The sequence below is a fragment of the Leucoraja erinacea genome, chromosome 8 (assembly GCF_028641065.1).
Source record: "Leucoraja erinacea ecotype New England chromosome 8, Leri_hhj_1, whole genome shotgun sequence".
NCBI classification, from domain to species: domain Eukaryota; kingdom Metazoa; phylum Chordata; class Chondrichthyes; order Rajiformes; family Rajidae; genus Leucoraja; species Leucoraja erinaceus.
In genome coordinates this window covers 50,760,188-50,781,052 of record NC_073384.1, presented here as the reverse complement: position 1 = coordinate 50,781,052, position 20,865 = coordinate 50,760,188, and the positions used below count along the sequence as shown (strand labels likewise).

At 41.6% G+C, this 20,865-nt stretch overlaps 1 protein-coding gene across 1 annotated transcript in view; it reads left to right on the top strand.

Moving 5' to 3' along the window:
- The window catches only part of pkdcca (protein kinase domain containing, cytoplasmic a), a 54,751-nt gene that overhangs the window by 21,392 nt on the left and 12,494 nt on the right, over positions 1 to 20,865 (top strand). The window contains exons 2-5 of the mRNA XM_055639677.1: positions 462 to 584; positions 2,602 to 2,873; positions 4,194 to 4,273; positions 7,069 to 7,176. Of these exons, the coding sequence (XP_055495652.1) occupies positions 462 to 584; positions 2,602 to 2,873; positions 4,194 to 4,273; positions 7,069 to 7,176 (583 nt within the window). The remainder of the gene's footprint in view (positions 1 to 461; positions 585 to 2,601; positions 2,874 to 4,193; positions 4,274 to 7,068; positions 7,177 to 20,865) is intronic.

The window sequence follows — 20,865 nt, the reverse complement described above, 5'->3', positions numbered from 1 at the left end:
CCAGAAATTCGCCAACTCAATGGGTAATCTGCACAGCCTCAATTCAAGCAATCTACTGAATTGAACTGTATCTGCTGGTTGGTGGATCCTATGCTCTGGTCCAATGGGTTTGCTAGGGTAGATGTTGGGAAAACAATAGAGAACTATGAAGGCAATCTTATTCAGGGAATGGTTGACATGCGCTCGCACTGTTTCAACGAATGGTTAGGCAACTAGCATTTATGAACGTGGGGAAGCTGGACAAATATGCAGAGGAAAGAAACCAGGCATTATTTTCATGAAATGAGATGAAATAAGGTGCTTGTGTGGTGTTAATTTTATGAAAATAAAATTTAAATGTCATGTTTTGCCTAGACGTCAGGGCAACATCACCCACAATTGTTTCTGTTATTTCAGAGCACAATTTTAATTAAACAATTTAAAATATTTGCTTTTCTTGTGCTTTTGTTTCCTTTTTACAGCTTTATGGTTTTTGCTACCAGGACAGTAATCACATTGCTGATACATTGACCACTATTACAGAGCTTGGATCCCCTTTGGAGATGATTCAGCTTTTACAGACCTCATGGGAGGAGAGATTTCGAGTAAGTAATGATTATCTTTGTAGCTTTGAGGGCAAAGGAAGTTGTGGGGGAGGGAGGGGATGAAAAATGCACCAAAGCAGAGAAAGAACATTTCTCAGCTGCAGAAGAATCGTGTTTCTGAAACATTTTCCTTTTAGAATTTTAAATCATTATTGGTAAACAAGCATGTCTTTTCGAATCTTCCTATTAGTTGAAAATTTGCTGGTCAAATCAAACTGATTTTCGTTTGTTTAAACATAATGAGATAATTTCTCTCCTCTTTAAAAAAAAGTCTGAAGCTTGCATTTAAAATGCCATAATATTTAAAGTAAGAGCAATGCGCTTCCTTATATTTCTTGGGGTACCCTGTCGTAAATGTTCACTTGATCTTACAAATGCAGAACCACAAATGTTGTGGGAAAATGTTCATGAAAAGGACCAGACTGAGACACACCATTCAGTTTAGGAAGAGACAGGATATAATGTTACCCATTCCATTTAATTTATCATTACTAACCCTTGTCTCAGCTCATTTACATCACTATGTCTAACCCGTTTCATTTTCTGCCTGGTTTTTAGGCTTTTCAGAAAAAAAGCAAGATAACTTTTAATTTGCTTTACATTTTGGAAAGTAAAGCTGTATTCTCTAGATCCCACATTGACTTCCTGTACACCCAGTCAGGTGGACATATCCACTAAGATTACCCACACCTATTGAAACTGAAAGTGGTGATATTCTGTCACCCATCTGGGAGGTAGACTTTAATGATATAGGAAACCCCAACCAAATGGTGAAAGTCCTGGATAGAGTGGATGTAGAGAGGATGTTTCCACTAGTGGGAGAGTCTAAGACTCGAGGCCATAACTTCAGAATAAAAGGACATACCTTTAGAAAGGAGATGAGGAGGAATTTCTTTAGTCAGAGAGTGGTGAATCTGTGGACTTCATTCCTACAGATGGCTGTAGCCAAGTCAATGGATATTTTGAAGGCAGAGAATGATAGATTCTTGATTAGTAAGGATGTCAGGAGTTATGGGGAGAAGGCGGGAGAATGGGGTTGAGACGGAAAGATAGATCAGGCTTGATTGAAAGGCGGAGTAGGCTTGATTGGCTCCATGGCCTAATTCTGCACTTAGAACTTATGAATTTATCTCTTTATCTGCCAGCTCCAGAAAACCTCATTTAGTGAGACCAGCATTATTTGACCATATGAAAGACTTCAAAAGGGGAAAAAATATAATTGTACTCAGTAAATCAGTGAAGAGCCCACAATTGCTAAGCAACAATGGATTTTCTTCTTCACCCCCCCCCCCTCCACCCCTTCAACCCCCAAAACAGTTGGTAAATCTAAAACCTGTTACTTTAATGTGTAATGCTCTCAGGAAATGTTAAATAAAGTGAATTATAAGATACTAAACAAAGCAAAGGGCTCAGATACCTTAAAATGTACTCCTGTCTTAAATTAGGCAGGATGTGTATGTTGTGTGTAGTGCAAACAGTCAACTTTCCTCTGTGCAGCATCGTATTTCACTAAATGCACATGAATTTCTTGAAACTCTTTTCCCAGTTCAGGATCTCCTTGCATTGAAAGCATTCCCTCCAAGCTGCACAATCTGCTGTCTGAAAACTATCTCTGCTAGTTACACTATGGAAGACGAGTGCCCAGCAGAATATTGCTGCAGGAATCCCAAGCATTAAATGTGCAACCTTTAGTTTAATGTGCTTTAGAGACAGAACTGTTGCTAGGCCCACATTTCTTTCTGCTCTTGACTTCCCCTCTATAATGGTAGAGGGACTCCATTCTTGCAAAAGATGATGGGAAACTAACATTAAGTGTATAGGTGTCTGAAGACACAGCTGCATCAACATCGAAGGACTGGCTACATTAGTTGAAAATTCATAATATATGGCCAGTTACAGGTGATTCTTTTTAATGGAGAACAGCTGAAGCCATATTTTATTGCACTCTATCATTTTGCATTTTTACTTTAAAGTTGAAGAAAATGGTATGACATACTTTGTTCTATTTTCATCGCAGATATGTTTGAGTTTGATTCGCTTATTGCACTATTTGGCCCATTCACCCCTTGGCTCAGTGACATTGCTCGACTTCCGTCCTCGCCAATTTGTTATTGTCGACGGTGAACTAAAAGTGACAGACTTGGACGATGCCAGCATCGATGAGACGCCGTGTTTAAGCAACAGTGATTGTTTTATGCAGTTCCCTGCCCGAAATTTCACCCTAACCTGCTCATTGGAAGGTGTATGTCAAAGGATGAATGAGAAGCGGAATCTCTACAATGCCTATAGGTAATTGCTTCTTTCACTATTGAATGTGTCAGAGAAGGTCAGATTGCAACCAACACCATTGTCAGCATTGGAATAGTTGATCAGTTTCATCACTATGCAACATTATTTAAAACCTGCATTCCATTTTGTAGAGGACTTGTGTGTAATTGACATAATTTTGTGGTCCTCAGAAAGGATAATATGTCCAAATATGTTATACTTTATGTTTATTATGACCTGTGAAGTAAAGCAATGATGAATGAGACATTTGCAAAGATCCCAATGTATTTTTTACACAGTCCTGTCACAATCTGGACAAAAAATTATTCAGATATGTGGACCAATAGGTCCAACTTAATCCATTCAGTTTCTTTCAGTATGATGCACTCGAGTTAGAACATTCATGGAACCAGAAACTTTCTAGAGGAATATTTGTATTGGATGTTGTATGATTCTTGAGGATCTCTGTGTAGAATTTCAGTTAAGATACCAAGAGTTAAACACCTATGTGATGTGGAGATCACAGTCGTATGTATTCATTTTGACTGTGCACAAAACTGTAAATGAATCTCCGTTCTACTTTTTAAGTTACTGACCACATGCCTTCATTTGATGTTCCTGAGCAGCTTGAGCATAAAAGGAAGGCATATAGGCCCATTGAACACTAAATTATGCATTGATTAACCAAAGATACTGTTACTGTATAATACCACCCATTTTGTACCTCTGAAATTTTAGTTTAGAGATACAGTGCAGAAACAGGTCCTTCGGGCCACCGAGTCTGTTCCGACCAGCAATCCCAGTACACTAACACTATCCTACACACCAGGGACAATTTACACATACCAAGTCAATTGGCCAACAAGCCTGTACTTTTGTGTGGGAGGAAACCAGGGCCCCTGCAGAAAACCCACATAGGCCACGGGGAGAATGTACAAACTCCGTACAGACAGCACCCATGGTCTGGATCAAACCTGGGTCTCTGGCGCTGTAAGGCAGCAACTCCGCCACTGCCCCACCATGCCGTCCATTTGTACCACTGTGATGCCCATTGACTTTGACTGAAATATTGACTTCTTTAATATCTTTAATTCCACATTGTAATCAAGCCTAAGTCTTAGCTACTGAATGAATGTATCATCATCTTAAAAATCATTGTTAAAAAATGCTAATCCTTGCACCATATCATTGGTACATGCACGTATACAGATTAGTAAATTGAATTATAGATTTGAGATTGCTTCAAATAAGCAGAGATCATAAGTGAGAATGGAATAAAATAGTAAATCACCCACCATTTCAAAGATGCCTAATACAGCTCAATACTTTCTTCTGTTGCAGATTCTTCTTTACCTATCTCCTGCCACACAGTGCTCCTTCAAGTCTACGGCCGCTACTGGATAATGTGGTGAATGCTACAGGTATGGTATATTTTCGTTATAACTGGCTCCAGTCATTCCAAAGGTTTCTGTTTACATCTTGTGCTTTTAGAAATATTTGAGCAGAAACACATCGAACCCCTGTCCATGCAAGCACCTTTCATCAGCTTGACCTTTTTAATCCTGACCTTGCAGTCAACTGTATCAGACATGTTTAATTGATTTATACTTAATCACATGAACCATTTAACAAAATGTATTTCGGTCACAAAAGCAAAACCCCTTACTGTTATGACAATTGTCTGGATTAGTTATCATTTGTTTCCTTTACATTTCATTTAATTTGATTTTCTAATTGACTGTCTGACAGAGAACATTAACAACAAATTTCATACATTTGTTATCATTCATGCAGAAAAAAATAATTTCAAATCTTTCACAGAAGCATGAGGAAAATATCAGTACCAAAGGAGGAAATAGGTTTGGACAGAAAAATGCATTTTAAGGAGAGTTTATTTTAAAGGGGAAAAGCAGTGAAAGGTTAGAGAGAAAATTCAAGTGTAAGCCTTGGGTTTCTGGTAACATAACCATTGACAGTGGGGCAAAGGCCTGTCAGTTTACAGGAGTCTGGGTGCAGTGGAACTGAGAATATGGGGAATGTATAAATGTGTGAGACCAGAAGAGGTTCTCTATGAAGGCAGGGGTCATGCCAGGGAGGCAAATTAAGCACAACTCTGAGGTCCTGATGTCAATACAAACAAGGGAGCACATTGTTTATGCTGAGATGAAGAGCAATGTCTGTCTGACTGAGAATACAAAAGATTGACACAAAATGCTGGAGTAACTGAATGGGTCAGGAAGCATGTCTGGAGATATAGGTGATGTTACTGATATACAGATATAGGAAGGATCTCGACCTGAAATGTGCCTGAGGAAGGGTCGGGACCCGAAGCATCACCTATCCCTCTTCTCCAGAGACGCTGCATCACCCGCTGAGTTGCTGCAGCATTTTGTGTCTGTTTTCGGTTTAAACCAGCATCTGCAGTTCCTTCCTACCCATTTTGACTGAGAATACTATTTGTGTTTGGTGGAACTGTTCTTGTGTGGACAGTGGAATTCACCACGTGGAGAAATATAATAAATTGGAAAATAAAATGCCTCATTGTATCGTCTAGCTTTACTAAATTTAATTTGCAGGAAGAACATGCAGGGAATTGTGATGAGAAGTCGAACTTCCTGCTCCGGATAAATTGTTTTATTTGATTAATTTCATCTCTCACATTTCAGAAACCACTACCTTTGTTATTGCCTTTAGCAAAAATATTATGCAATTAAGAAGAAAGTGTAGCCTACAAAATGAGAGATGGATTGGTATAAGGAAGATTGCCTTCGCAGGAGACATTCTACAAAGCCTTGCTTCCATTGTATTTTACTCATTTTAAAGACAAAAGCAGAATTTGAGACTCGCATCACTGAGTTTCCAAGTTGGGGATTTGGCAGTGGAACATAGTATTCACATTATGTTCCAAACAAACAAGTATTTCCATTTATAGCTGAACTGAATTTGCATGTACCACAGAATTACATAGGACCAAAATAACTGCAGGGTATTGATTAGGGGAAGGTAGGTATATATTATTGGAAATAAGTAGATTGTGGTATTGTTTAGAAACACATAGAAAATTACATCCTTGGCCGGGCAAATTGTTGTAGAAAAAAATTGGCAAAACTGTAATGTTCAACAATCCACACAACATCTGCTGAGTCCACAAAGCCCTAGTCTCAAATAAATACAAATTAATACATTGAAGCCAAGAACTAGGGAATTTATTAATCCATGAAACATTTAATTCATTATGATTTTATTTAAAGTATCTATTTATCACCATTTATTCTCATTCAGTTTTGATTTTAACCCCAAAATATTAATGAGCCAAAGCTTTCACAACCTAATTGAATAAATTCACTTGTTTTGAAAAGTCTGGCTGAAATGAATCTATGGATTAGGATTGAACAGCACTTTGGTATTTCAAACAATACTAGTTACTGCAAAACAGGTACAAATTTGTATTGTTCGTTGTAATTTAACCATAAATGTACTTTGTCACGAATGTCTTGACCTCCTGCTGCTCGGGTACCAACCCGAAACGTCACCTATTCTTTTTCTCCACAGAATCTGCCTGATCCGCTGAGTTACTCCAGCATGTTGTGTCTATCTTAAGAAAAAAAAGTGATTCAGGCAGTCATTCCTCTGGCATAGACACTGACTCTTGGCTGTCTGGTGGAGAACATTTACTTGTTAAAGTAACCACACTGTCTTCAGCCAGGTGAACAACAGGAGGAAATGCAATGGTGGCGAGCAGGAAAAATGCTCTCTTTGATCACTTATCCTACAGCAAAAGCACCATGGTTGGTTCATTCAGTGACAGTTCTCAGTTGGGCTGGTTCAGGCCCCATGCTTTCTCCCACATCTCTGGCTGTGAGAGGGTTGTGTGTATTCAAAACTGCAACATGAGAAACTGTATGGGGCCAAGACTTTTTCATAATTATGAATAAGCAGATAGTGTTGCATGATATATTGCCTCAGTAGTGTCCTCAAATTCTGTTTAATGATGCAACAGCTGTAGAACGAACATTTGGTACAGTCTGATGGTGCAGTTCTGCAAAATACATTCCATTTTATTACTATTTCGAGTCAGAGAGTTATACAACACAGAAACGCCCTTTTGCCCAACATATCCACACCAACCGCCAGACCTATGCCCATTTTCCGCTGTTTGGCCAGGTGATTGAAAGGTGCAAGAAAGCTCTTTAAACGAAGGATGTTTGTTTTACAGGGGAGTTACGTTGGGGCATAGAAGAGACATTGGCTCAGCTCGAGGAAGTTCTGTACCTGTTCAAGAGTGGTTCATATCTGCAGAATGTCACCAGAAGCCAAAATTCAGGTAAAACCGCCGCAAATATTTTAACTGTTGTACTTACATTGTTTGAACACCAGGTTTAACCAAGGAGGCAAAGGAACATATATTCATTGCAGATTGTCTCATTGATTCAAATGTTCAAAGCACAGTGATGAAAGAGACTGTGGTTTGAGATAAATGAGGGTAGAGTATAAAGAAGAATAATTATAAATTAATGGTCACATATTTTAACCCTGGTATGTGTTTAGGTGGGGTTACCTTGCATGTATGTTCAGTTCTCTGCTGGTGATACCTAAGAAAATAATAACTTTTATCCTATAGTGCTTCATTTTAAATAGTTGTAATGGTTGCTTGAAGCTTTTGAGGTTTAATTTATTTCTTATTGTCAAAATCCATGTGGTACCTTAACACTTTGTGGGAGAATGTTTATATGATTGCCATTGAGCAGGGGCGAGATGCTGGACTGGTAACATTGTACAGTTTTGTGCTTGAAATGGCCTGGCATTTGCAGTTAAATACACGTCAAGATTGGCACGGAAGGAATCTTGCCTCAACATTCACCTTGCTTGGTAACAATAAATGCACCCCACTTCTCATCAGGCTGAATTTCTAGACATTGCGTCTTCGCAATGTGAGATAAAGAAACTGAATGTGAGTTGCTTTCCTGTAATTTACCAAATCTAATTTTATAAGATACTAGACCAAGTGCAGACCCGTTGGGTCTGTTCCCCCATCGTGTGGTTGCGGGGAAGGGGGAGACACGGCATGAGGCATCACACACACTAACTATCCCCCCGCACACGCGCTAACTACCCCCCTTGATATTATATTAATATTATTAATTTGCTCCTTTTACCCCATAACTGCCCTATCCACTGACGCATAGCCCCCAACTCACAGGTGCTAGAGAGCGAGGGGGGGGGGGTTGTAGAGAGTGAGGGCAGAGAGAGAGAATGGGGACAGCGAGAAAGGGACAGAGACAGAAGGGCAAGAGGAGAGGGGGGGGGGGGAGGAGGAGGGTGGGTGGGTGAGGGGGCGAGGGTGGGGTAGGAGGGGTGAGAGAGATGGAAGGGAGAGAGGGAGAGGGGAGGAGAGAGAGGGGCTGAGAGGGAGGGGAGAGAGGGGGAATGGAGGGGAGAGGTGGTGGGAGGGGAGGGGAGGGGGGAGGGAGTGTGGGGAGGAGATGGGGGGAGGGGGGGGGGGAAGGTGGTTTAGGGGAGGGAGGGATGGTCGGGGAAGGGCAGGGGGGTGTGGGGGAGAGGAAGGGGGAAGAGAGAGAGAGGGAGGGGGGAGAGAAGAGAGCAAGAGAGAGAGGGATCTAGATGGGAGAGAGAGAGTCTAGGAGAGGGGGGGGAGACAGAGAGAGCGAAATGCTACAGTGTATCACACATTCAGAATTTTCTGGAAATGAACATTCTTGCACGAAAGCTGTCAGCAGCTCTATGGAATTCAGGGGAGGAGCCTGCCGCATCTCACACACACTAACCCCCCCCCCCCCCCCCCACACACACACACCCCCCCCCCACACACACACACACACACACACACACACACACCACACACACACACACACACACACACACACACACACACACACACACACACACACACACACACACACACACAGTTGGTCTGATCTACGCTGTCAATGAAGATAGCAAATTTATTTTTTAAAATCTGTCTTTCAAATTAAAAGTTAATGTTAAGAATTAGTGATGTTAAGTGAGAAATAATTCAATTCAATTCAATGGAATCAACAACCTGGGAGGGCGGGGCCTAGAGGGTGGGGCGGGCAGGACAGGGCGGCACCAGGAGGCAATTGGGCCAGGTGCAAAGGTATTGTGAGGTCAGCAGCTGGGCAAACTTAATATTTAAAAAAAAATGTCAGTTTGGTTATAACTGTTAGTAACTATCTCGGAAATAATTGACCCAAGGTATACCATATAACAAAGTATAGAGGATTGGATTTTTGAAATCATATGGAAAATATCTACCAGAAGATGTAAAAATGTCACTGTTATTGTAACGTCAGCAGCTGGGCAGTGGTCAGATTTAAAAAAAGGTCAGATTGGTCAACAATTTTAATAAAAAAAGTCAGGAAAATAATGTACCAAATGTACAGAGCAGTGAATTTCTAAAATCACAAGGAAAATCTCTGCTGAAATATGTAAACATTTTCCCGTTTTGGGATCTGGTTTTCGAAGAGATACGTTTCACTTGCAAAATCTCTCTCACACACACACACACACACACACACACACACACACACACACACACACACACACACACACACACACACACACACACACACACACACACACACACACACACACACACACACACACAGTTTTAATAGAGATATGATATGAAAACACACCAATGTATATGCCACAGTCCAGACATGTCGCTTCTCCTATTCAGTCCCTTAAAACAAAGAGTCATAGATTAATTCAGCACAGAAACAAGCCCTTCGGCCCAAGTCGTCCACGCCGACCAGCTTTTACAGCTGAACCAGTCCCATTGCCGGCCCTTGGTCCTTATTCCTTTACATCTTTCCAATCCTTGAACCTGTCAAGATGTATTTCACACGTCCTCATTGTACCCAGTTCTACAGCTTCATTTGGACACTTTACATGTGGCAAATTTTTCCTAAATTCTCTACAGATTTTGATGTTCAAACCCTGTTGTAACATGAAGCATAGGCACCAGTTTGTACACGGAGAAGTCTCATGATAATCAAGGCAATAAAAACAGACATTTTTCAAATAGTGCCATGCAATCTTTTACATGCAGTGGAGAGAACAGGTAAAACATTGCTTTAATAATTACTAGACCAAGTGTCGACTCCCCCAACACCTATTCCCTACCTGTAGCCCCCACGGGAGGCGTGGTCCTCCAACTCCCGAACGTAGAATTCCTGCGCTCCCCTGCCTCCCTCAGCAGTGGGGTTAAAAAAAATATTTGAATTGCACTTGCCCTGCATGTTGCAATAGTAATTCATCCTCCCCCTCCTGTGAGGTGAAAAATTCAGAGTGTTCCTGTGTCACAGTATTGTATCGAAGTGTGTTGGAAGCTGGCAGGAATGATTTCAACAGTAAAAATCTTGTGAAGGTTGGCATTTTTAAAGCTTTAATCATGATTATTGTGAAATATAGGATGAAATCATCAGTGAAGCTGATCACTGCTAGCCGAGCCATTATGACGTCATCAGTTGAAGCTGGTCATTTTAAATTCAAAGTCTTTTGATTTTTAAAAAACTTTTAATCAGTAATAAGTCGAGAATAAGTCGAGAAATAAAGCAAAAAATGTTCAATGAAGAGGATCTTTGCCTGGAGGAAAAAAATGTCAAAATGTAATCGTTACCACTTAGTGTTTTTGCGAAGATGTAAAGACAACCACATATACACACACATATACACATGTACCAGATCAGAGTTTTAATAACTATATACGATGATATATGTTGATGATATGGGAAATGACACCCCCTTTAGTGCATGCAATATTGTAGCACATTGGAAAGTTTACATTGACTCTCTGCAACTTGTCTTGAACACACAACATCTGACAAAGGAGACTGATCCCTATTGTAGCACCATGAAGCTAGCCATTGTTATATTGCCAATCCATATGTTACGAAAAAAAATAAGTGGAGCTTGCATTCTTGCAGGTGGCCTTTAAGTGACCACTGCAAACTGCTCAGAAAATATGGATGGAAAGGCATGTTTCTAGTTTGGTTTAGAGGTGCAGTGTGGAAACAGGCCCTTTGGTCCAGGCAGGTCCACTCTGACCAGTGATTACCTGGACACGTTCTATTTCCTAACCATTAGGGGCAAACTTTACAGAAGCCAATTAACCTACAAAACTGCACACACTTTGGAATGTGGAAGGATAATGGAGCACCCAGCAAAACCTGCGCAGTCACAGGAAGAACGTACAAGCTCAGTACAGACAGCACGATAGGCAGGATTAAACCCGGATCTCTGGCACTCTACCATTGTGCCAAAGTGCTGTTCAATAAAGAATCTAGTAAAAGAAGGAGTCCTGCTTCAGGCCTCACTGGTGGCTGCCAATCCATATGTTAAGATTTTAAGGGTTTGTTCAGTTTGTTACTCACTCCCCACAGATACAGCATTGCCACACTGATTTCTTGTCTATGTGAGCAGTCAAAGCAGGGGCGACACGATGATGTGGGGTAGAGTTGCTGACTTACAGTGCCAAAGGCCCAGGTTCGATCTTGACTACGGGTGCTGTCTGTACAGAGTTTGTACATTCTCCCAGTAACCTGCATGGGTTTTCTCCTGTAGCTCCGGGTTCCTCCCACACTCCGGGTTCCTCCCACGTACAGGTTTGGAAGCTAATTGGCTTCGGTACCATTGTAAATTTTCCTTAGTGCGTGCAGTATAGTGTTTGCATCAGAAAAGTTCAGATGGCATTTCCTGTATGTGCCATTTTAATGTTGCAAAGGTTAAATTGATCACGTTCATGCAAATAAAAATGCTTGGTGGGTGTAAGGAAAAATTCTGAACAGGTTTGGGTTGTGGACAAATCTCGAGTCTACTGCTGTCGAGTTGTCCCGTGGCTGGCCGTGTGGCAGCGATTTGATTTGAATTGGGCATCTATCGCTTAGTGCTTCACTACAGCTGTATGGCAGAGGGAGCTGAGTGATGACTGATTGTGGATTCAGAGTCGGGGATGGAAAGGACAGAAGGGCTATTCATTGTCAGACAGAACTGAAATAAACCCAGACTCTGTGTAGTTACCTTGCTTCATAATTAGTTACCTTGAAAAGCTGTGCAGGTGTCTCAATGACTTTCGAGTTGTCTGAAATCCACCGTGCTCTCGTTGACTGATGGCTGTCATCACACTAAATTTATTTTCAGCGCTACAATACATATAACAAACATTTTCTTTGTGAGAAAGTGCCAGGAAGGTTGTGTTTTCTCTGGTAGCAGTTAATCCTACTTTGTGCCAAAGCAGAACTCGCCATTGAACTAACGTGGATATCGGGTGCTGTTTTGATTAGAAAAATAAAGTTGTTGAGAGATGTGCTAAATGTAGCAAAGACCTGTCTGGAAAAGTAAGAAAGTTATGATCACTTTTTCTCTGACATTTGTCTGTATTTTGTCCATTGCACTCCAACTCTTCCCCTTTCTCTTACCTATCACCATGTCTTTCTCCCCTTCCCCATCTTTTTCACTCACCCATTATTTATTCCTCTCCTCGCAATCATTTTGCCTTTGTCCTTGTAGATCGTACCCCACCTGATATTATGTCTTTTCTATTTCTGTCCTGATCGCTCAATTTTTGCCTTGTTTGATAACATCAGCTGTTCCAGTAGTTACGTTTAATAGACTATTTTAGGATCATATGAAGTTCTCTAATGCACACATTTTAACACAAGCGGCAAACATTTGAGGTTCCAGGGAAAACATAGACCTCTCCTGTCCAAAGTTTTCCCTCATTGTCTGAGGCCAACCCTGATGGGTTGGCCTCAGATGAGGAGTCCAATCCTAACCCACCATCAATCCTAACCCACCATCTGCCTCCAGTGCCTAACCCACCATTTTCAAAAAGTGGTTGTTTTCCCCTGTTTTTTGTCAGAAAGCTAAATGATTGTTCTGTTTTATTTTGCTGAAGCCATACTTCTAGAATCCCAGTGAATTTGCAGGTGATCTGGGGAAAAGGCTGGCAATTTTCAAGCCAGGGTCTGCAGTAAACCACAACCTGACTGCTGTGGGTAGAGTCAATGGTCATTAGCACTGATTAAGCTCAGCTTCAGGAGTTCCTCAAAACAATTTGAATAAAGAGACCAGAATCGATTGCACTTATTATAGTGCATTAAAAGTGTAAAGTGAGTTTGTTTGACCCCACAGGCTTTTGGGACGTGAGCTTGTTGAGAATGTGCACAAGACTGAATTATTGCTGTTGAATTGTGCCTGTTGTAATCGTTCTTATGGTTTTTAGCTATACACATTCACAATGATTTGCCTGGAGGCAAACTGTAACAGATCATTGTGTACTCACCAAGACTGTTTATACGTGATGTATGGTATTTGTTCTTTGAAAGAACTAGGACTGTCAAGTTAATTCAATTCAGGTAGACGTTTAATCAAAAGTAGAAATTACTGTCAAACTTTTAGAATTTTTTTTTACGAGTTTTTTTTTAAAGTATTGACCAATTAGGAAAGTGATTTGCTTTGTGGTTTGAACTAAGAATTGATCCACCAGATGTTCATTCGCCTCTGCAGGGCACTTCTACTTGCTTTTAAAGTGGTAGGATTGAAAGATTAAATTTGTCACGGAGGATCTGAAGGCCAGTGCTATAAACTTTGCTCAAGCATTTATTTCCTTTGAAGGTATCTTGCTGGGGTACAGTTCCCAAAGAGTCTGCAGATCTTGGGTACCTGACCCAAGTTTAGGGGACTGGATTATGAATAGAATTACGACTAAAACCAAACCTAACTTTGCGAAATGTCCACATTGATAGTTTGGACATTATTAGAAATGATTTGTTGCTACAATGCTGTTTGGTTATCTTCATCCTCTTCACCACGAAGCCTCTGAATGCAATGATATTACTCTTCGCAACAACCTAACTAAACCAGTAACTCGGCACAGATACGGATCTCAATGCTAGACCTGCCTGGTCCGGCAGCTCAATACTATATTAGGCATTCATTTCATCAATTTTGCATCTGGGTTGGACTGGTATTGTTTCCAAAGCAGAAGACTTTGTAAGTTTTAAGATTGCGGCAGTCATATGAAAACTTGGTGCAGGGTGGGGAGGGAAATCAACAAAAGCATTGCCAGGTCTTACTCAACTCGTAGGTGATCAGATTGGCATTGACATTGGCAGAAGTCTCCTTGTTATCCTTCCGGCTAATGTTACAAGTGGTTTCATGAGCCAAGCAGAGTATCTATATGTCAAGAAATAAATCTTGCTTGAGCCTGGAATTAAAATGTTGTCATTTCTGATGCGAATTGTCTTGGTGATCTGAGCACTTCCTTTCACTCAGTTCTTTTGAATCTTGCAATTTAGAGGCTTTATTTAAAGTGACGCACTTAAAATTAAAATGTTACTGTTATGATTAATTGTTACTACAGAAGAAAGAAGAAATGTAAGCAGGGGTAGACTATTTAGTCCCTTCAAGCCTGCTCCGAATTCATGGCTGATCAGCATAATGCTTAACCTTATTTTCATGCCCTGTCCCCATGTCCCTTGAATCGTCAAATCTCCAGAAATCTATCAGATTCCCGTCCTCCTCAAATAGTATGTTTGAAAATGAACATAAAATAAAAAACAAATTTTTGTAGCCGGAGCCGAACATCTCAGTTGAATAGAATCTCAAAGAATAGCCTTTGCGAGTGAACATATTGAGACTTGTGGAGGCCCCCTACCAGTGAGCGCATCATGTAAATTTCAGTGCGTCACTTTAAATAAAGCCTCGAAATTGCAAGATTCAAAAGAACTGAGCGAAAGGAAGTGCTCAGATCACCAAGACAATTCACATCAGAAATGACAAAATCAATCGGGAGTAGATGCCAGAGAATATTACCGTAGGCTACAACTTGAAACTGCCCTGGCCTTGTCTGGGGAACGGGCTGATTGGAAGGAGAGAAACAACATTAAATGGTCTGATTAGAAGCCATTTTATCCGCAAGCTCAAAGAAATGTGCTGGCATCAACGCTCAAATTAGATATATTTTTAAATGACTGATTTTAATTTATTTTACCAACGTCAATCCTATTTTTTTAAATTCAGTTTAACTGGAGCACAATGTAGACGTTTATTTGAATACAGTGCAAAAAGATGAAAATGTGTGAATTTATTGCCATGCCTATCTGGAGATGGATGTGTATTAATTACTTTGGAAGGCAATTAGTGTGTAAATCAAATGCAACCTTGCCTTTTGCACTGTGATTTACTGTCGTGAGCCTTCAAATTTTAGTGAATTTTTTTGGGTGAGGATTTCTCAAGGCAGAATGCAGGGCTGAATACCTCAATAAAATCTACCCGTTTGATGAAATGCAATGTCTCCGATGGGGGTGGGTAAAGGATGAGAAAAGCTGGATGAAAGTGTGCTTGGATTTTTGATAAATTGACATTCTTCATTCACTTCTTTGAACGAGGTTGGTCATTGCTCACAGGAAATCTTTAGTCTCATTTTCGTAGATCGCCCTGTCAAACTAACTGCTCTGAATGACTGAGAAAGGGAGGGAGTTGCTGCTGTTTTGTGGGGGCTGTGGGGCAAGTAGATAATGGATTTGCCACGGAGATAAAGGATTTGCCACGGAGATGTACAGAAACGCAGAACACAAGCATATCTTTTGCGTTACCTGCACATTATGCTGTAGGATGCCCCTCCTCCCTCAGCACTTCAGCAGGTGTCTCTGATCAACACCAGAAATGCCTTGGCCGGTGTCCAGAATCATTGCATATTGACGGGGTAAAGATGTGTGCAGTGTGGGAGGTTGTCTTCTAGGATCAGACTGGACCTGCTTGGAGAAAATTACTCTTTATCAGGTAACATTGAGACAGGTAGGTAAATTAGGCGAAGTCTGACTCACACGGAAAAGTAAATTAAGATTAATAGTTAATTTTTGGGGGAAAAAAATCATGCTCGGTATGCAAGTGCCGCTGGGTGGAGTGAGGAATGCTTTGCAGTGCCTTGTGACTAGCAAGTGCTATATTACAGAGTCTTACTCGTACAGTATGGAAGCATGCCTTTCGGCCCAGCTTACCCTGTCCTGATATAACGGGTCCATTTGATTTGACGTTTGTTAATTTTGCTAGCAATTTGATATCAGCGGTAGAGTTGCTGCCTTTAAGCGCCAGCAACCCAAGTTTGATCCTGATGGCAGGATTGAAGCCAATTAATGACAAACCTGTATGTCTTTGGAGTATGGGAGGAGACCGGGGCCACTGGAGAAACCCCAGGCAGTCAGAGGAGAAAACATACAAACTCCATACAGACAGCACCTGTAGCAACTCTACCACTGCTCTACTGTGCCACCCATAACAGCTGAATGGGTGTTTGGCACCTTACCTCTGCACCCATCTAGTGCAACCATTTTTGCACGTTGCAATCACGCAGCTAAATATGAATATAGATTGTCATAGAAAGCGGTTTAAGAGTTGAGAAATGTGCTCTGTGTAGACTACTGCCTTCCCTGCAGGAACAGTTGGGATCACTCACAGCATGGATTGCCAAATTGTGAGAAAGTTCAATTACCCAAGGATATTCCGCTTGGGTAGCTTACAACTCAACAGCATGAATGTTGAATCCTCCAATTATACGTAACCTCTCACCCCCCCCCCTCTTTTGTCTCCCCCACAGCCCTTCTTTCCCCTCCCCCCCCCCCCACACACACACACTTTTCCCTCCCCTGTGCCCCATCTGGACCCCCACCACCTCCTCCCTTCCTCTCTCTGGTTTCACCATCCGCAACTCTTCAAAACTGTCTCACACCTTCTGTTCTTATCTCTGGGCTTTCTCCCAGCCATCTGCCTCTCAACTCCCCCCCCCCCCCCCCCCCCCCACCCCCCTCTCCTGTATTTACCTATTGACTGCTATGCCCTGTCCTGCCTGTCCTGCCTCTCCCCTTTTCCAACTATGTTCTCCTCCCCAGAATCAGTCTGAAGAAGGGTCTCGACCCGAAACGTTGTCTCCATGTGCTCTGGTCGTGCTGCCTGAAACAGCTGAGCTGCTCCACCACATTGCACCCTTTTGTGCAATACCTCTATCACTGTGGTATACCTCTTCCAAAGGGAGAATTCCCATGCTGCCTTGCACCTTAGTTGACGAGTTGAAAATTGTCCTGTCTATGGAAGACTGCACCCTGTGCCATGCTGGAACAAACAATGTGGGCTGGGACATATAATTTGTGAACTTGGAATAGCAGAAGATCTGCTCCAAAGAAATTAATGACTATGTAAGTATATATATCGCAACACTATAACATAGAGCAAAAACCGGACTTGCTGGAGGGTCCGGCAGCATGTGTGGAGGGAAATGAACAGGTGATGTTAGGGGTTAGGATCCTACAGATTGTAAAATCATAATGTACATACTGTGTTTTACATCCAGGGAATAGTGAAGTAGCATCCAAAATATTTGTTATATTTAACACATGAAAATATTGGATCTTTGCCCTTTCCTTTACTACTTACTTCACCAGTCATGAGTACTCCAGCACTGTGTAACACATGTTACCACTTTACAATGGTTTGGAAAGCTCGTCTCATAGCAACCTTAAGTAGCTCCATGCAAACACATTCAGTACAGAGGAAAGCCATGCCGATGGGAGCTGGGAAGCGCAGCGAATGACGATGAGAAGTGTTGGGATATTGCATTACCATGTGGTGCAGGAGAGCTTTTACACATGGGAAAGGTCGTGACTGGCATCTTCAGCTATCACTCACTACGGCCAAACAACATCTTGAAGGAAAGTCCTGACCCAAAGTGGCAGCTGGCCATTTCCCTCCACAGATGCTGCCTGGCCTGCTGAGTTCCTCCAGCAGTCCTGATTTTGCTCAAGATTCCAGCGTCTGCAGTCTCTTGTGCCTCTTTGTCAAACATCAATGATGGTCTTTGTGGATTCATAGTTTAATGGACAAGCAAATGAACTTTTCAAAAAGAGCTTTAATTCATTAGAATTTCCATGTCACACATTGTTCACATTCAGAAGAATGTCTAGCTGTTCGATTTTCCAATGCTGGCCTGAATGAATGATTATACCACAGTTTGTCCACTTTCTCATGAGGGAAATCATCTTTTAGCTTTTTGTTTTAGTTTTAGAGATACAGTGCGGAAACAGGAACTTCGGCCCACCGAGTCCCCACCGACCAACAATCCCCGCTATCCTATTCTACACATTAGGGACAAATTCACCTACAAAACCTCTACGTCTTTGGAGTGTGGGAGGAAACGGGAGCATCCGGAGAAAACAGAAGAACATACATCCACCGTACAGACAGCGCCCATAGTCAGGATCGAACCTGGGTTTCTGGTGCTGTAAGGCAGCGACTCTACTGCTGTGCCACCGTGCCGCCACGTTTCATCCTAGTGTTCCTTGAAATATTTGCATCACAGCTTTGAGTCGGGTTCTGAAATATATTGCAGGGATCAGATTATGACATGATGAAGAAAACTGTTTATGAAATTAACTCACGATTGATGCCATATTTTAATATCTCTTTCAGTAAAATTCTCGTTCAAGGGTAGTTTTAATAGGGATTTGTGAAAATCCAACATTCCTCCACCTCACTCCAATGATCCCTCCAATCAAAATGTGTAGGAAGGAATAGCAGATGCTGGTTTACACTGAAGATCGGCATGGCGGCATAGTAGTGGAGTTGCTCCCTTACAACGTTTACAGCGCTGGTGACCCGGGTTCGATCCCGCCTACGGGTGCTGTCTGCACAGAATTTGTACTTTCTCCCCGTGATAGTGTGGGTTTTCTCCTAGATCTTCGGTTTCCTCCAAAACTCCAAAGACGTACAGGTTTGTAGGTTAATTGGCTTGGTATAAGTGTAAAATTGTCCCTAGTGTGTGTAGGATGGTGTTAATGTGTGGGGATCGCTCACCGGCACGGACCTGGTGGGCTGAAGGGCCTGTTTCCGTGCTGTGTCTCTAAACTAAACTAAACTAAACTAAACAAAGCGCTGGAGTAACTCAGTGGGACAGACAGCATCTCTAGAGAAAAGGAACAGGTGATGTTTCGGATCAAGACTCTTCTTCAGTCTAGACAATTTGGCAATTCCCGCTGAGTTACTTCAGCATTTTGTGTCTACTTCCAATCAAAGTTGTTTATTCCATTTGGAATACCAAACATATTTTAATCAAATACTTTAGGAGCTCTTTCTTACTATGTTGCCTACTTTTTCTTGGGGTACTTTATCAATTTTTGTTACAATGTGCTCTATTGGATATCTTGTTTAAGAAGGAACTGCAGATGCTTGAAAAATCGAAGGTAGATAAAAATGCTGGAGAAACTCAGCAGCATCTATGGAGCGAAAGAATAGGGTGACGTTTCGGGTCGAGACCCTTCTGATAAAAATGCTGGAGAAACTCTGCGGGATAAAAATGCTGGAGAAACCTCTACTGGATATCTCAGTCGTTTTTCTGTCCTGCGTAGTACATTAAATCATCCAGGGAATTTAACATTTAACTATTTAAGATTTCAGAGACTCACTGGAGAAGGTGCCAAGTACAAAATGGGCCATCTACCTTCTTCCTTTTAATCTTTGATGTAAGAAACATAAATCTGAAGAGAAAATCTAAACCAGGGGTTATAAATGGACATCCAACAAATCATGATTCTGAGCCAAAACAAAAAAAAACCTGACCTCATGAGAATCTAATGACCCAGATTCAAATGCACTATTTATCTACTTAGTGGATTTTGTTGATGCCAAAAGGTTTGACCAAAGACGAATTTTGGCACGAAGGAACAAGAAAATTGCCAAGTGACTGTGTGGGTCAATAGATTAGATTGCCGCACCAGCCAACACCTTGCGTTATGTCCAAAACAAAGGGATACACATTTCTCATTGGTTAAATTAATTTCAAACGGCTTTCAATTTAATTTCAATTAGATTAATGCACCATCATGACTGTGAGAAGCAGGAACCAGGAGGGCTCTGTTTCAGTCACTGCTTTGTGTTGAAGGTTCTAATGAAGTTGATGATGTGATTAGCTTGTGAGATGAAGGGGGAAAGATCAGCCGAGTTTCCCCTTCAATGATTACTGTGCAATTATCAACGGCAAAACTCATATTTTGCTGGATGATGCTCTTCACGATTCACTAACCTGCCGATACTTAGTATCAATGCTGACAAATGAGGGATGATCACTTAGGATCAGTTAGGAGAGGCAGCAGGGGGCTGCTGAACCATTTTCTCAGCAAGTCATAGCCCTCTCAGAAAATAGGAACTGGAAGTAAATATACTTGAGAAGTGTCAGCCCATTCATTTCCTGTTCTCCAAAGATACATTGGAATCTCACAGTCAAAATGAGTACCTGAATATACGACCACCATTTTGTTTTGGTCAATAGATGGTTCAACTTTAGCATCAGATAGACACAAAAAGCTGAAGTAACTCAGCAGGTCAGACAGCATCTCTGGGGAAAAGAAGTAGGTGACATTTCAGGTCGAGACCCTTCTTTAGTAGTTTAGTTTAGAGATAAAGAATGGAAACAGGCCCTTCAGCCCATTGGGTCCACGGCGACCATCGATTGCACATTCACACGCCTTACTACTTTCTCATCCATTCCTTGCATACACAGGGGCAATTTACAGAGGCCAAGTAACCTAGAAAATCCACACATCTTTGGGATGTGGGAGAACACCGAGCACCCACTGGGAGAATGTGCAAACTCCGCACAGACAGCATCCAAAGTCAGGATTGAACCCAGGTCTCTGGTGCTGGGAGGCAACTGCTCTACCAGCTGTGCCACTGTGCCACTCTAACTGTTCAGTGGTTTTGGAAGCACTGGCTGGTACGGAGTTCCAGTGGCCATTAAGGAATTATTCCCAGCACGTAACAAAAGCTGTGATGATGGTTTTCCCCTAACTTTATTGTTTAATCAGTCATGACAAAAATGGGGCATATTATATATTGCAGACAAAGTTATTATCAAAACTCCTTCAAGTGGAAGCAATTCTGTAATGTGGAAATTATGTTGCTAAGAACTCAGTTCAACAGA